Source organism: Amia ocellicauda, chromosome 17, assembly GCF_036373705.1.
Source record: "Amia ocellicauda isolate fAmiCal2 chromosome 17, fAmiCal2.hap1, whole genome shotgun sequence".
Taxonomy (NCBI): Eukaryota; Metazoa; Chordata; class Actinopteri; order Amiiformes; family Amiidae; genus Amia; species Amia ocellicauda.
Window position 1 is genome coordinate 9,546,521 of NC_089866.1, and position 18,022 is coordinate 9,564,542.

Sequence of the window (18,022 nt, forward strand, 5' to 3'; positions counted from 1 at the left end):
TATAATCTGCCTTTAAGGTGAATAAACTATAATAAAGACTTATTTCTTCCTCTTAAATTTGACTTCCCTGCTGAGAAAAATTCTGAGATGTAACTATTAATTATTTACCTACGGAGGTAAAGAATCGACCCCACATTGAACATCGGCTTAACTATTGTTACTTTGCATGCTCGTCTGAAGCTCTACCAATGAAAAGTGGCCATTTCCGTTCCTGTGACTGCTCCAAAAACAATTAACTGCAGCTTAAAAACAACCCAAGCATGTTGGATCTTAAAATGGTGAAGACAGCTGATACTTTTAAAACTTTTGCTGAGACATTTGTGGTCTGAACAGAAGTTTGAAGATCAATCAATCAAAGAAATGCAACTGTGAAATTTAATCTATTTAAGCCATCTATGGTGCATTTTTACACCCTGTGTTCTGGTGGTGAGGAATCCTCAGAGGAAGAAGTATTTTCCTTTTGGTATGTGTGTAGCATGTGGAGATATCACTGCTTTAGGGCACACTTTTTTACCTGCACAGTAAGATACAACAGTAGTCAGCTACGATGCTCCCCCCTCCCCCAAAATCCTCTTATGCTACAGATCAAAGTGTACGCTGGGACACCTTTTCAAAATCCAAACGCATTTAGTATTCATAGAGCCCCTGTCTGCAGGCCAGGGCAAGCTTTCTCATCGCTCACCACACACACATCTGTTTGATTACCCTGCTCCCTACATCAAGTGCAAAGCAAAGTTCAGCTCCCCACAAGCGGGGACCTCAAAGCCACGACTCAATCCCCGCTTTTTTTTTCTTCCATCTCTGGTCTTCCATGCATGCCATTTGAACGTGCGAGAAATGCAGATGGCTCTTCCCTTTTTAAGACTAAATTGCAGTGTTTGACCAACAATAGAATTGCTGTTTTCCTTTTCCTTTTTTATCCAGCAGTCTTCAGAGATCAAACACAGAAAGAGGCACAATGAGGGAACAGAGAGTGAAGTGGTTCTTCCAATTTATATCAGCTCTTATGCTTTAACCTGTCTATTGACACATCAATGACAATAGACTGAGGTTGTGTTTATGGCAGTTTGCTTCAGCCTGGCATATTAAGTATCTGCAAAAGGAAAGTTTTTTTTAGAGACAAACACTGGGAATGATCAAGTTGTTCTAGATTCAAGACAGAAATCAAATGGGGATTCCAAATTATTATTATTTTTTATAAACAATCAGACAAACAAAGAGCAATAACGAACGAAAGGCTTACTGTGTCCTCATGTGAATTTATAACAGCATTGCCAAATTGGCACATGGCTCTTCAGATTGTGCTGGCGCTGTTGATTTCCTGGCTCCGGCAGCGAGTGGGCAAGGGAAGATTGGCACTATTTATAACAGATTATTACAAGTTCCTGTACTGATGAGGTGGAAGAGAAATGAGATGGCAAAAGCAAAGCTAAACAATCAACCAGCTCAGGCAGAAAGGAAAACGCTGTATGTGAAGTTGAAATGCTAGATTTGAACAAGTACATTTTTCTCAAAGTGACTTATTTTTATATACGTTTATTACAAGAGTTACAATTTTCTAGGCTAATTATTGAGCTGCCTTCAGAACTCAGAGAAATTTAGAGGTAGAGGTGGGTGTGACCCATCAATTCAGTCAAGGGAGATCAGGGGCTATACAATGTTTTTTTGTAATTGTTCAATTTACCCACAAAATAGTTGTGCAAGCCTGGGGAAGGTCCAAGAATAAAGGTTAATTTGCCTTGCACCTCGTCTCTGCGGTGATTCTATTGTGATCTGTTCACAAATAATACTGGAATGCAGCCATTACTGTTCCAAGTGCAATTCTGAAATCGGTCTTTAAGAAGCGAATGCCACCACACATTGTTTGGGTGTGCAATTTCAATTTCAACCAACCGACAGACAGACCAGCAGCCAGGCAGGCATCACCAGGGAGAAGTGAGGTAAGTATCGGTGTCTCAATCCCTCCACAGCTTGTGCAGCCCAGTGAGTGATCTCTCCAAACCAGAGAGCCATGAACTCAGACACTGTGGTTGTGGCAGGGAGGGGAGGAGGGAGAGGACAGGAGGAGTTTTTCTTACCTGGCATAATTCAGTTGAATGGAAAATTGAGCGTTTTTGGAATGCCCCATTAATTGCACGTCTCCAGAAACTCATACAAGTGTACAAAAGCACCGTTTTGCCCATCAAAGACAAAACAGAAAGCCTAGCACCTCCTCCAGACTGGCACTGTCCTGTACCCACTCACTTTCCACAGGGCACCAGACCAGGCTGAAACCCGCAGTCTGGGAGAAGCAACAAACAAAGCAGAAGTCAGAATTTCAGTTTGCTTTCTCTTTTTGCCTCGTGTACTCCTGACTTCTATGTTAAACAGAGATGTCTCTCTGCTCGCTGACTCCAACCCTGACAGCACGTTCTAATGCATCAGACGCACTGTCAAGCTGTGTCATGGAGATAGACAGGCGGGAGTCTCCCAGAACACCACCCTGATAGGATCACTCACTGTACAGTAAAAAAAGGCCACATTCTGGCAAATACTGCAGGTATGTGTGGGACCTGTGTTAGGCTGCTGCGTGCCATTTATTCTTGAATGAGCAGCACTGAATTTATGAAATGGCAGCAGCAGCAATAGCACTCAGGATCCAGGGAAACACACACATCTGAAATACAATTAATGTTTTGTACGTGTGAATGAGCTGTTCTTGTTAGATCTGGGTCCTGGAAATGGTTTGGTAAGCGGTGTTTAATGTGATCCCGTAACTAAACCCTTTCAGATTGCTGCCAATCAATCAGTCACTCACACCCAGTTCAACGACTCCAAATAAGGGAGTCAGAACAGCACACACCAGCCAAGCCTTGCTCTTTCTGCTTGGGTCAGACCAAGTCTTTCTGATCCAGCACAGTTCAGCTGCAATGTGAAAAAGTAAACAGATCCCTTTGTCACATTACCAAAAAAGAAAACAAAAAGACCTCAATTAGCCAAGAGTTTGCACCTCCAGCTCCACAGACTGAAGAGAGTCACACACAAGCGCAGACTCTGGTTGTATGGCAGTGACAGGGTTGTGCCCCCGAGAGCCGCCAGCCCCGGACAGAATATTAAGTACATTCAAAACCGGTCATAAATAACTCCTGTAAGGTGCCGGATTTAAGTCCATGACACATCATCAGCCAGACTGTCACTGCGCATCTTGACTGCTTTTACGTTACGGACAAATAGAGATATATGTTCATTAAGTCTAAGCTGACATACATCCGCAAGCCTGTTGAAACGTTGGGCCTTTGTTTTTCTAGTCTGTGTCTCGGAAACATATGAAAGATGTGCAAACTAAAGCCATTGACTGACTGAGGAATTGGAAAGAAACATGTTTTTCTGGTTTCATTATGGGCGTTACATTGTCCCCCTGAAAGGTTTGTGTGTGAATGACAGCTGGAATAGATGCACCTTATGGATTTTTTCCAGATGCTCATGCAGAGAGATGGGGTAACTATGGGATCACTTCAAGCTTTTAATTGCTTGAACTCAGAGACAAGGGGTCACAGTCAGATCACATCTCTGAGTTTGTCCATGTTGCCACCAGGTGGCACTGCTTTAGACATACATTTCTATAGAAACAGTTCTCAAAAGCTCTATTGAAAGCTTAGCTGCAGGCACAGTGACGCACCTGTCTGCACTGATAGACAGGACCATAAATAAATAAATCAGGGCTGATCCTGGAATATAGTTCGAAGAGATTAGGTTTGACAGTTCAGGTCCTGCTTGGCATCCTGACCTCAAGAGACACAGAGAATAATTCCTCTGGCAGGAAGTCTCCTGGGACTGGAGCAAAAGGAATAAAGCATTTATAAAGGGCAGAGAGCAGGCGTATAAGCATTGTGAAGAGATGTATTTTAATACTTGGTTTACTGTCCCAATACTTGAGGTCCTGAAGCTTCAGTGACAGGTCCAGACATGGCATCGGTTTATTTGTGCATTCCCTGGACCAGAGCGTCACCCCCGTCTGAAAAGGATCGTCTGAGACAGGGAACAGTCTGGAGTAAAAGTCACAGCTGGCTGTAGCCTGCACCTCCAAGACCTATAAATACACTCTGAGAATGAACAGGGGAAAACTGCTGTTGGATCAGATTAACTCTCTCCAAGCTGGATCAAAATTACTGCCACAAGGTATGCTGTATGTTCCATATGAAAAACACTTACGCCCACTTGACAGTGATTACTTGTCTTTAAAGTGCATAGTCTTCATAGGACTAATTTGGTCAATTTTATATTTAATCTCTTAACAGCATGTATGTACAATAAGCAGAATGGACATGAAACTATAAATATATACCCTCAGTGTGAAGATCCGCAAATTAAAGCTGAGGTCTACAGTTTTAGACTTCTGTCCTGAGGCAAATGGGACAGGGAATGAACAGGTAGTAGGCAACCATTAATTCAGCTTTCCACACATGAACACAAGGAGAAGTGAATAGTGGTCTTCATAGCATACATAACACACACACACACACAAAGTCTCTCTCTCTATCTCTCTCTCTCTCTCTCACTCTCACTCTAAACTGAAGTACTAAACTAGATTATGCCTCAAACTTGAAGACAATTGTTTTGGGATTTTCTTTAATAGCCAACAGATTCCGGTCAATTTGTCATTCTGACTGTGACACAGAATATAAACAGGAAAATGAAACAGGCTGCAGTCACCCTGTTCTGCACAGACAATGCTCTGTTAAACTTCACACATCCAGCTCCAGCTTCCCGGGGAGAACTGCAGCACTTGTTAGCAGTGCATTAGACAAGCTGCCAAAATAACCAGGACCCTTTTCTTGGCAATGAATAAGTGACTGATAATGAAGCCTCAATCAGGTTGTACTTACAATGATTAAAATCTTCAAGACTCAGTCTTTTCTCAGCCTTCATTCTGTATGAAAGCTTCCCTCACCATAATCACATTCCATTTCCCTTTCCTACCCCACCAAAAGCTTGAGGGTTGGTTATTTACCAATGTGGAAATGCCTGCATCTCTTCAAAAACAGCATAAACAAAAAACAAATCACCTGCCAAAAGTGTAGTGTTTTAATATTCCACAACATTCAAAGAGAGGCCAGGAAAGACCAAGAAACAAACAAGAAATATTAAACGCTAGGCAGTGCATTCCTTTATATAAGAGAACCACTTCATCAGAGGTTAGCTTCCTGGGGTGTTTGTTTATTATGCTTACAATCCCATCATGAAGCAATCTGAGTGGATTACTCAGCTCAAATGAAAAAAGCACCAGTAAAGGTGGTCATATCTAGGCTTCTAAAGCATTAAATAATGAGCTCTAGATTGTGTAGACCTTAACTAAATAAATAATTATGCAAACAGGAGGAGACCTACTTCCATTATAGAGGAGGAAATAGAGACATTGGTAATGACTTCTGAATTTCTCTCGTACTCATACGACGTGTGGCTTTACATGTGGCTTACCATGTTTGAAGCTTGTTTAAATTGTATTTCACACTTGAGTTAGATCTGACCACACAGACCCAGGGGAAGATCCGGCAGGAACTCGTTCTCCCAAAGCCAACTGCTTTAATGCACCTTGAATTAGCTAGGCACGGGCTGCACACGGACAGCGACAGCAGATCGCCTCTCAGGGAGCATGCTCAGTAAGCGATATCCTTCCTGCCTGCCAGCCACATGTTCCCGATTATATATATCTCCACAGATGTCATGTCCCTTCAAGTCATTCCCAGGCTATTTGCAAAGGAAGTTTTGATAAGGAGTCAGAATGAATCTTAATGAAAGGGAGTTGTTTAACAGGGATGTAATTTGCAGAATGAAAAAAAAAGAGAGTGAAAGAATGTTAAGAGTCCATCTGAGACATATAAATTTGAGTTCCACAGCAGGCCAAAAATATTACCAGGAAAAACCTAATCTTGTTGCTAAATACAGTGACGTAAATTCTTCTAGTCTGGTTTCAGAATACACAGGAGGTTTTTTATTGAGGAATAAAAAAAGAAATCATACATGCTAGGTTGCAACTTAACCAATGCAATATGTTGAATTGTAGAAGTCAACAGTTCAATAATGAGAATGCAAGAATTCCCAATTCCTACATACCAGAACAATCCCCAAGTTTAATTGGCAGAGGCCGTTTTAAAGATTGATTTTGTTTGCACTACTCTCACTGCATTGTCAACTAGTCCAGCGCAGAAGCAAACAAACCCTGTATTGTAACTCCCACTTCGACAGCCAGATTCCACTGCGTAAAAAACATCTCCCTCTATCTGTCCACTCATACACAACCAGAATGTCTATAGAAAACCTTAGAAAACATAATGGTTAGAAAAAGCTTCAGTAAACTAAAGTCATTATTTTATTTGTATTCATTTTCCATTGCCGATCTCATACAGTTGGCAGTAACTGCAGACATTGCTTCAATGTGATTTATCTCTTCAGACGTGCTTTTTTTGCATTAATAGGGTTTCAGTAATTAATGCATCATAACACATAGGGGTCTTGCCTGCTGACCCCTGATCTTGAGGACCCCCCTCCTTTAATTAAAATTCCAGACTAACATGAGATCATTGATTGAAGCAGAAATAACATTAGATCATTGATTAAGATGCCCACAAAGAAAGCTGCTCATCTTCCAACATGACATTTGACTGCCAAAGTCCTTTATTCCCAACTAACTTTGCCTGTACAGAGATAAAACCTGAAAGCTTGTCAGCTGACTGCATGTACCCAATTCGATTAGGCCCGGGACAAATTTAATCAGGGCTCCTGCAAGTTGCATTTGGAGACTCTTCATTCTTGCGATATGAAAGATAACCTTATCAGTGTTGCCTGACATGCTCTAATAATATTTACAATTAAATAATAAGTTTAGGTAGCAAAAGGGATTAGTTAACCGCTTCAGAGCACCCTGGAGAGAGATACGGAATTCTGTCAAATGCAAGAAATGCGATGGTACATATCATGGAGATACATTGCAACACTAAATCAAAACTTGAGAGAAACAGAAGATATAAAAGTAACATTTTTTAATGAAAACATAATCCTGATACCCTGCTCTCGTCTTCATTTAATCTGCTGTATAGTTCGTGAAAGAGACACATGAACTCTTAAAAAAGATGCTGAGAAATTAGAGGGCAGCGAGACGAGTGAAGACCCTGTAGATAAAGACAGCGTGAACACTTGTAATCTTGTATCTAGTTGTAGGGTAGGCGACTCTGGCTTGAAATCGTATGTTTGCACTCAGGGCTTTTCATCAGAGATTTAATTATATGTCACCATCAGTTTCACGAAGGTCTGATTCTTATGCCAAATAATCTGCTCCTTCCTGCCGTCATTAAGCGTTTCATGAGGGAAATTGTATAGTACTACTAGTTAGGGTCGTGTTTTGTGCTTTTTGTATAGTAATTGTATGAAGTATGTATTAAAACACAAACAAACACGTACACTAGAAGCTGTCGTTTTATCATTATGAGTTGTTTTTATGTGTGTTTTGCTTTTAAGTTGTCCCTTCCATGAAAAAACATTAACAATATCCAAAAAGCCAATAACAATATTCTTGTGCAGGAATGTATCTTTCACTAGCTCATGGAAATATAGAACATAATTTCTCTACTTTGTCGAGATATTAATTTTCCAGTTTAGATAGCTTTTAAATAAGACACACTGAAGCAGAACAAAACAATCATACACTACAATTAATGAAGTATTATCAAAACAGTTCCCACACTACATAAATATAAATGTATATAAACAGGACATAACCCTGACACGTTTTTCCAAAATAAATTAGTATTCCAAACGTGCGTTATCCAAACTGGAAAGGTTCTTTCAGCTGTGATATAACACCATATCTCTCCTCTTAACTGCCAGAAATGCAAGCTGTGTTACTTACTTTCTTGAGGCGGTTTCCACACTGGCCTCGGCTTCAAAAGCTGCTTTACTGTTCCCTCTTCGTCCGGTGGAGAGCAGCGGCGCGTAAAGACGCACCGGCCGGGCGCGGAGGAGATGCGGCACCGGGACAGTGACGTCTCCGCTGCTGACACACAGGACTTCCCAGCGTCAAAGCGCGCAGCCTGGCTGGGTTCGGGTAGAGCAGACACCAGTAACCAGGTTATCTAAATGCAGGCGTTTTAGATGGGCTACATATGTATTTCAAAAAAAGTGCATTTTATGAATGTCTCGATGCCCACCGCCTGGAGTCCAACATTATGGCACCCAAGAATGTCGATAGAGAGTGATCAATTAATCAATTTAGCAATTAAGGAAGGAATGACAAAAATGGAAAATTACCATTGCAATTTTTCTTGCTTTTTAAAAGCAAGATGTGTAAGTGGTTACATATTAATTCAGTTAAGACAGAGTCTGCTCATGTCGGGGCAGGAAATACAATTAAAAGTGGAGTGCATCGCTCCATTAGGAATACACTGATGTCTGATGTTCTCCATATGGTCAAGCTCTTACCCGGGTCTCCCGAGGCTAGATCAATTTATACCTAAACATACAATTTGAATTAAAATGTTATGCTCGTAAAGGGCTTCGAGTGTATGTGTTTTGTAGTGTTGCTTGCTATTTATTAATATACATGTATATATGAGAGAGAGAGGGGGAAGATTTCAAAAATATTGTGGTAACCTTGTTGAGGCCAGTCAGTGCCTATTGTGTCTTGTACTTTGGGTAATGCACTTGGGGCTTTAGGATAATGTGCACCACCTGAAGTACGCAATATGGTACTCTCATTTCGGTATCTGCAAACAATACACATAGGTACAAATCATTTTCCAACTATGAGGCATTAAACGAGTGTCTACGTCCTTTGCGGGAATGCAATGCTTACTGCCTAGACTAACCTTTTCACTTTCATCCTGCTCATGTGACCTGATCTACTGTCTCACACACACACTCCTTATCCCACTGTGGGGTCAAAAGAAATACTGGAAAGGAACTGATTAATTTATGTAAACTGAACCCGCAGGGTAAACCGTCAAACTGTCTGCTCGTCTTCACAGAGAAACGTGGTGTTTTCAACTAATGATTGATGGGCTGAAAAAAACTCGATATCTCACAGCTTCAGACAGGCAATGCTTATTATCAGAAGTATAATCACTTTCTGGAAAGTGACTTTTCCATTTAGACACCCAGACTTCTCATGTTGACCGGAAAAGTTGACAGAAATGTATCCTAAATGTATCACACTGTAAAAGCAAATAAATAAACAATAGAAATAATAAAGTGGCAATAACAGTGATTGCTGAGTGTGACTTCAATAGGCTGCATGGAAACACATGGAGTCTTATTGTTCAGTGTGAACTGGGGGGGTTATTTGCTGACACCATTCATTGCGGTTTGAAAGCGGATCAAAGAATCCGCTTCACATATTCTGGATATTTCCTTCTGCCCTATACAGTTTCAGTGGAAACAGTGTGGTTTTCTCTTCCTTTGCAAACAACATAGAATAAATCCTATCTTTGGGACATTTCAAATAATGGGGAACAGTAAGCAAGAAGACTTAAAAAAAAAGTTCTAAGTGCACATGAAACACGAGTCTGATATTCAAATCACAGAACAAAAGGCTATTTTTAACAATAAATACTTGCCATAAGAAAAAAAAGGGGGTTAAAAAACATCTGCACGTCATATAAATATATTTCGTTTGAAAGCTTCTGATTAATGTCCACTAATGACGTAATAAAATGAATATAAATAAATACAAAATACGTCGATACTTGGACGCTTATTTGCTGTGATTGAAAGGACGCATGCCCCTTTAAGAACACGCTCCGCGGTTACGTAACAATCCCGTGATCCCCTGCGAAGCTGTGTGAGTAAACATGTGTTTCCCCATGAACTGCTCTTATTCAATTACATTTTAACAGCTGTAAACATTTACCGACACTTAACGATTGCAAATGAAACGTTATTATTCTGGTTAGGAGATTTTTCCCCCCCTTTGACTGAATCACGACTTGCGTGTGAAGATTCATGCAGGAGCTAACGTGCTGTTTTCATATCGTAATAAAATTGTTTTTTTATATTAAGGGTTCACTTCAGCATTACAATCTTATAAACTAAAGTCGTTCAACAAATAAAATTAGCCTTCATTCACAAACGAAACCAAATAAACTGAATGCACTATGTGATCCTCATACTGAATTCCCGGCTTCTATTTAACAACAATATTCCAACAATATTCCAGGAAGTGATCAAAGTACCCCGCCTGTTTTAATTATTATTTATAAGTAGTGCAAGTGCTTAAAAAAGTCACTATCCATTTTAATACGAAACTGTGCGACCTCTATATGCAAGCATACAATGTCATTCCTCCTTATTCTTTTATTTCTGTATGTATTCACAATTTAAGAAAGGATACATTTCATTCCACTAAAAACAAATATATATATAAGATAATTAACGAAGTAAATCCGCTGTAGACTTCAGTTAATAAAGATGGGAGGATGAATGGATATGAAAGGACAGGAGTGCTCTTCCAATAATCTGTTCCCTTCACTTTCTTGGTTGATTCCTAGGATGTCGAGGCGGAAGAGAAAATTGGCACCGGGGTTGGAGATGCCTGTCCTAGAGGTGCCCACTCGGAGCAAAGTGGGTCAAGGCGAGCGGCCTGGGCCTGGACCTGGACCCGGACCCAAGGAGACTGAGCAGAAAGCCTGTCCTGTCACGCTGACCAGTCAGTATTTCACAGTGGACAAGAGTGACTTCAGGTTAGGGGAGGATTTCTTCAATCAGTCCTGCGTTAACCTGGCCAAAGCTTTACTGGGAAAGGTGAGAAGTCTCCATTGGGAATCTCTCAATCTGTCGAGGCAGCCCTTAGCAAAGGTGGTCCAACAATTCAGACACACAGGTCTTATCTAGCATCTGTTGTACAAGTGGGATGTTGTTTCAGTCTGTTAGGAGTATCTTATCAACCCATTTCCCAGGGTTTAACCGATCTCTGATAAACAGGTCTGGCGTGTGGAACTTTTACAGTATGATTGTCTCGTTCAGACTAAAACCTGGTGTTTGCAAACCTCCTGACCCTGAACAGGAAAAATAAATTTGCCTCTGGAGTAATTAGGGATTGTAAATTACAGTGCAGGGGGTAAAAAAACAAATAGCCAGAAGCTATGAGAGTTAATCAGGTTGGTATCAAATACATCCTCTGCTCTTACAATAAACAGTTTCTGTGGTCATAAAGCAGATACTGCCCAATTGTTTTTATTTTTTTATTTTTTATTATCCTTAATTGAAGTAAATTACTTCTTATTAATAATGACACTGGTTTTAAGCATACCCAGGTTCATTGTTTATCTATATTTGTTTACTTCTATCTTTTCAATCTTTCACATTAACGTTTTTCCACTCTCAAGTCAGCTGGCCTACTACTCGCTGTGTGTTGAATGGGGACTGGGGGTGAAGGAATTGATACAGGCTGTGTGGCAAGCGAAAGCCACTGGCATCCCTCTACCGGACACTCATAAGAAGTGCAGCAGAGAATCTGTCCGTTTCACCTCGGCCTGAGGTGAATGAACCTTTAAGAGGCATATTTGCTCTTGCCTCCCACAGACGGTACTTACCATGGCATAGGGGGTTCCACCCTAACCCAAAGGTACCAAAGTGCTCTTTAGTGGTGCACCAGCAGAACCAGCAGTAGAACTGGAGCAGTGTGTGAAATGGAGAGTGGTTTAGCATGCCAGTCATAGGCCAAGGAAGAATCATTATGCACATACCGTTTCAGGGACTTGTGTTGTGTCCATGGAGAGATGGGTCCACAGTTTAGTTGACCCAGAAGTACCGGGCTCTATCTCTGACCCCCTTCAGTGGTCATTCTGAGTGTTGGTTGCTTGATGGTCAGTGGGCCCAAATCTACAGCCTTCAGGCCAGCAGCTTTGAGTGCATCACAGGTTACCTCTGATATGGGGCTTCTAAACATATGGAGAAGTCATAACACACATCAATGCAGTCGGTTCATTGATCAGGAGCATCAACAGAAGTCACACAGCTGTTGGATGAAGAAGAAGTGATACTGTACTTTCGCGCTTGTTTTATAATCTTTTTCACTGATGCTGATCAGGGTCCCCAATCAAAGTGCCAAAGTGATGAAAGACAGCGTTCCTGTTTGGGGAAAAACTCAGAACCAGTTTTGTCTGATTGAACAAAGAAAATGACTTAAACAATCACCTTGGAGCGGACTCTCGGGGCTGTTTCAGGTGACTGCAATAGAAGAATGACTTAAACCCACAGGCTCAGGCGAGCATGAGATTCCACAGCATTTGTAAGAGCTGCAGTGGAAGCATGACTCGGGTGAAGCTAGATAAAACAAAGAACGAGAAAATTGATTTAAAGTCAGCGAGAGACAACATCTCAGTTCATTTAAGCGGAACGCTAACACTCTTGAGAATTTAAGCATTTGTTGTAGCTGAGGGGAGGAGTGAGACAGGGAGAGAGCTCTACACAGACGGTCTCTGGTGCCTCACTGTAACACAATACTGTTCACCATCCTGGTTTGGAAACATGTATGCTTATGAAAGTTTTTTTTTCATTTTTTGTAATTGTTCTTCTTGGGGAAACTGGATCTCTGTTCAATGAATGCAAAAGGCGCAGTATGAAAGCAATTACCATGTGGGGTTGATTCCTGGATATATAATAAGCTTAATAAGTCAAACCGCCACATTCACTCCAGCAAAACCATACACTCGGTTTGCTGGGCCAACTAACAGGCAGCGCAGAGACATGCTTGTGGCCCCACTGAACTCCATTTAGATGCTTTTCGATTTGGTCAGGCTTAAGCATTTAGTGTGGAATTAGTACTCATTAAATCTGCATGAATACAATGTTTGACCACAGGGGGAAAAAAAAGTAAAATAGTTTAATATTTTCTCGTGACATTCTAAGATTGATTTCTAAAATAATTGTATTGCTATGTGCTTATACTGGCCTTCATATTAATTAGCTATATTACCCACTTAACAGTACAATACACAGCAGACACTCCAGTAGGGGATCAATTTAACCCAATGTAGGGTGTTACTCTGCCTTGCACTTTCTCAGCTTATGGTACCACCCGGTGGCCAAAGAATGAAACTGCACCAGAACATTTTAAGGCAACTGAATAGATAGTGACAGTTTTTTTTTCCCTCTGTACTGTAAATACACAAAGGACATGTACTTCTCTGCTCAGTTACATTTGAAAAATGTTTTTCACCAGCTACAGAAGAAACCAGTTATTCATTTATATTAATTCCCCCACAAAGTATAAAATATACTGAACACTCACTGAAATAGTCAGTCGTGTGAAACCATACAAATTATTCAGAAGGGGGTGGGGTGTATAATAACAGATTAGTATGAAATGGATAACGGGTTATTTAACAAAATGAATCAGACTTCTGTTTATTTAACCACTGGTTCGAGGAATGCTAGGAATGCACTCCTAAGAAGCTGTGTGTGTACTGTAGGTGCTGGTGCGCTGGAGAGCAGATGGGATGGAGCTGAGGGGCCGGGTGGTGGAGACGGAGGCGTACCTGGGGGGGGAGGACCAGGCTTCTCATTCTGCTGGGGGGCGGCGGACTGAGAGGAACACGGCCATGTTCATGAAGCCAGGGACCATCTACGTGTACCAGATATACGGCATCTATCTCTGCATGAACATCTCCAGCCAGGGTGAGACGGTCTGCCTGTGCATGTATACCTGCCCCGCCCCCGCCCACTACAGGCTGTAGTCTCCAGTATCACTGGAAAGAGAAGCTCCGCACACAGCATTTCTGTTTGTTTTTTGTTTGTGTGTCTTGTTTTGTCCTAGTTGTGCTGTGAAGATTTAGTTATCTGAAAAAGCTACTCAGCAAGAATCACAATATTATCTCTCTTGTAAGGTTTTACCTCCCAAGGTCAAGGTACTGCTAGAAAAGGGTTGGTGTGTATTTTTATAATTTTATCAAATTTCTCATGTGCGAATCAGCCATCTTTAACAGTAATTTGTTTAAAAAAACTTCACGTACAAAAGTAGTTCCCTTAACACATGGTACACCATCGCCTGTTCACGACGGTTCAGCTAGATGCGATCGAAAGTTCAGCTCAAGAGATGAAAACCACAGGTAGGGTTGTGTTGTCAGAAAGGTTAAATATTAGTGTTGATGGTGTGTTTTTTCCCCACATCTCTCCATAAAGCATTCATGTGGCACCAGACTTCCTACACTGTCTCTGTGGATGTGGGGAGAGTTCTACAGAAAATCACTGTGAAGTCTTAGCATGCTAGTCCATAAACCCACCACAATGTGGTTGTCAGTATAAAGAAAATGGCGGAAGGAGGGGGGGGTTAATTCTTTTTCTTCTTCAAAGCGAACATTTTATGGAAAAAGATTTGTTAACTGTTCTTATAGAAGCTTACACTAATGTATATATAGAAATGTCAGATCTTTCTGGTCTTTATTTTTGTGATCTATTACAGGCAGGAAGATATTAACAAGATATGGTCAAGGGATAGTGTTAAAGGAAGTTCTCTTCCCTTACTTCTTCTCTGGGGGTTTCTAATGTTGCATTAGTTTGTGTTAGTCCTTTAATTACAGCTATGCAGAGAGAGCTCCGGCAGCCCTGCGACAGTGATGCACCCCCAGCTGCTCGTCCTGTCATCTGCTTTCCATCTTGAGCAATCTTCCCTTCTCCCTCAGGGGCGAGTCAGTCTCAGGGATGGGGGTCTCGTATGCGTTTTCCAGATTGTCTGTGACCCGCAGACTGACAGATTCATTGAGAAAACTGTCTCACTTTAATACGAGTCGTGCTATTTCTACTTGAAAATCATCCAAGCTGCATAACAGGGTGTGAGGGACAAAATCGATTGTTCTCAGTAACTGGATTAGAATTCCCAAAGCCAGAGTAGAAACAGTGATCTGTAGACCAGCATGTTGTGATCTTTGTGTGTGTGTGTGAGAGAGAGAGAGAGAGAGAGAGAGAGAGTGTGTGTGTGTGTAAGTGTGAGTTTGTGTGAGAATGTGACGGTCCTGCTGGGATGGAATTAATTAGTGTAAAGTAACAAGCAGAAAGAGAAAAGGAGAGGGGGAGACATTGTTGTTAGAAATACCAAGCAGTCAGTTCTGCAGGAAAGCTGAGGTTTTATTGTTACGGTTGCAGAGAACTGCCTGAGGAAATATGAGCTCAGACTGTGGTTTCTCCAGTGAGAAGCGCATTTTAAAGAGGTGGTATCACTTGCAAAACATCTCCTATCCGGCCCCGCCAGCCCTTCACAAACCTATACTTGGTACTTACATTGGACAGGAGATAAAAATAAAATAAATAAAAACAGGAAAGTGAGATTTTTCACTACTGACAGCATAGCACAGGAGCCGCTCGGGCTGGTAATCCCAAGTTTAAATTGACTTGTGATTTGGAGCTTAGGGCAGCATAACATAAATGATTCAAAAGAAAAAGGCTGATCTGGATGCAAGAGACAGGAGAAGCTGCTCTGAATGCAGTTCTGCCTTGCCAAGATGTGCCCAAAGCTGAGCATCTCACGCAGAGTACAAATAAAGTGTGGCTCTGCAGCAGCTTTAAAACAGGCTGAGGGATCAGTCTGGGTTATATTCTGCGGCCAGGGGGGGCAGCCAGGCAGTGGGAGAATGGAGAGACGAAGGGGAAACATCCTGTGAGGTTAACCCATGGCTGCCTGAGTGCAGATAAACATGCTCTCTCAGTTTTCAGGGCTTGGCTTGGCAAGTGAACACTGTCTCATTTTAGAGGAATTCGGGCCTTCTGGTTTGGGTGTGGAGTCACTAACGAGCCAGAGCTGGACAGGGAGAACGAACAACTGGGCCGCAGTTCTCTGAAGCCACATAAAATCAGCAGGGCTATCATGATAATCCAATATGTCACCTGAGTGGTTCTGAACATGCTTTTAAATGCACTGTTTGTACACAAAGTAATATATACACTGATATGCACAGTACAACACCAAAAAATAGTTCCATCCCAAATTGCCCTCTGCCCCCATCAGTGCATCTTACAATCTGCTTTTCAAGCCAATACAGAATCGAAAAGCTGGTTTCTCCAACCTCTTCAGTCTGCCTTACCTTGAGCTGTGCAGTGCTCTCTGTGCAGGGGAGGGGGCCGCCGTGCTGCTGCGCTCCCTGGAGCCCGTGCAGGGTCAGGAGGTGATGAGGGAGCTGCGTGGCACCCGGCGCAAGGAGGGGGCACGGACGCTGAAGGACCGGGAGCTCTGCAACGGCCCATCCAAGCTGTGCCAGGCGCTGGACATCAAGAGGGGGTTCGACCGGCGGGACCTGGCCTGTGACAGCGAGGTGTGGCTGGAGTGGGACCCTCAGGCACCACCGGAGCCCCAGAAAGTGGTGAGCGCCCCCCGCGTGGGCATCGACTCTGCTGGGGAATGGGCGGTCAAGCCTTTGCGATTCTACATCCAGGGACACCCCTGTGTGAGCGTGCTGGACCGGGCGGCTGAGAGGAATGGACACTCAAGTCTAGACACCGACCGCTGACCACAATGATTGCACTCAGAGGAGGGGAGCAGGAGAGAGCAGCTGGGTGCTACGGAGGAGATCAAATGGAACAAAATACAGTGGAAAATGATTTTCTTATATAGACGACAAAAAAAAAGGATTTGGTTATTTATTAGTTGCACTACTATAATGGACAAATTCATAATACTCATTTTAATACCATTTCCCCTACTATCGCCATTTATGTTGCCATATTTATGTTTTTGTCTTTTAAGAATTGTGTAAGAGCAGGGCATTGTTGAATGATTGTACTTACTCTGTAGTCACACCATGTGTTTATGCAGAAGATATCATCCTGGATTGAATGATGAAGGGACCAGCTGAGGAAAACCACTTAAATACAGATCTGGTATCTTCCAAGTCTTGTAGCCAGGACTGGAGAACTGGGAAACTCGTGATATGTAATGATTTGAAAGGGTTTAACATGGGCTGGCCAGCAATTACGCTCCACCTTCCCAATCTGTCTCCATATAAACTATGAAGCCACTAATCTATTCATTTATTCTTGCTCTAATAATATATATTTCCCAGCTAACAAATTGGCACAAGTGTAGGTCTGCATATTCACCCAGGTTATAAACCACATGTGACTGTAGAACCAGGAAAGTATCTGTGTGGTCTGCCTCCCATGACACGGCATGATTCCAGTTAAACCACTTTCACCTCACTTCTATTCTTATTCAATTCACATCACTTCTCATACGCCTGGAAGAGAAGAGCATGGCGCACCAGCAGTTAACATTGCAAAGATCATACCTTCTCTAGCAGAGGAAACAGCTGTCAACCATTAGGGCTGATAAAACAATCTCATTTTTTGGGGGTTGTTTACATTTACTGCACATCTGCCAAGATTTGTATAATCATGCTTGAGTTCCCACATGCATTTTTCAACATATATGTTTTTTTTTTCTTAGTTTTTTACATTAACAAGCAGGTTTTTGTTTATATTTTTAATGTAGCCTGTGATTGTTATTCCTCCAAATTTCGGTTCGTTCACCGAGACAGTTGTGAACATACAGCGGTAACATCTGTAAAGCTTCTTTCTATTCGTTTTTTTCTCTCTCTCCCAGTGTCATTTTGACCTGTACTGTATCTCCCACCTGTGTAGCTCTACAGAGGTCCTCGGCTAGGAGATTTCTGTTGGCTTTGCTCAGCCTGCAGATGTTCGGTACATTCCCTCTCGTCGGACGGCAGCAGATGTGCATTGCCCTGAAGCTGGCGTCCCTTTTCTGTAGTCTGAAGTGAAGGGGATCATCTGGAATGGCCATTACACTGTTATTCTTTCGGTGTGTTGTTTAATTCTAGCCTTGGTTGTATTTCACATTGGGGAATTTCAGCAGCCGTAATTGGAAGACTCGACATGGGATCGTTTATCATGATCAGGAGACTTGCCTTTTAAATTAATATATTTTTTGGGGGCCTCCGTTTTAAATTATTTGTTTCTTAGAGTAAAAATAAAATTAAATAAAATCTTTCCCTGCCAAACATCTCAATATGAGTCAGTGAAAAAGATGAGCTCTACCTTGAATAAT

General features: G+C 41.9%; 2 protein-coding genes across 2 annotated transcripts in view; one reads left to right on the plus strand and one right to left on the minus strand.

Moving 5' to 3' along the window:
* rhbdf1a (rhomboid 5 homolog 1a (Drosophila)) overlaps nt 1-8,070 on the minus strand; it is a 75,478-nt gene extending 67,408 nt beyond the window's left edge. The window contains exon 1 of the mRNA XM_066688836.1: nt 7,886-8,070. The gene's annotated coding sequence lies outside the window, so the exon portion shown is untranslated. The remainder of the gene's footprint in view (nt 1-7,885) is intronic.
* A 1,719-nt stretch (nt 8,071-9,789) lies between these two features.
* mpg (N-methylpurine DNA glycosylase) lies at nt 9,790-16,980 on the plus strand. Its single transcript, XM_066690296.1, has 4 exons — nt 9,790-9,811; nt 10,518-10,770; nt 13,443-13,647; nt 16,075-16,980. The coding sequence occupies exons 2-4, from the start codon at nt 10,519-10,521 to the stop codon at nt 16,467-16,469; spliced, it is 852 nt and encodes a 283-aa protein (XP_066546393.1). The 5' UTR covers nt 9,790-9,811; nt 10,518; the 3' UTR covers nt 16,470-16,980.
* Nucleotides 16,981-18,022: the final 1,042 nt, after the last annotated feature.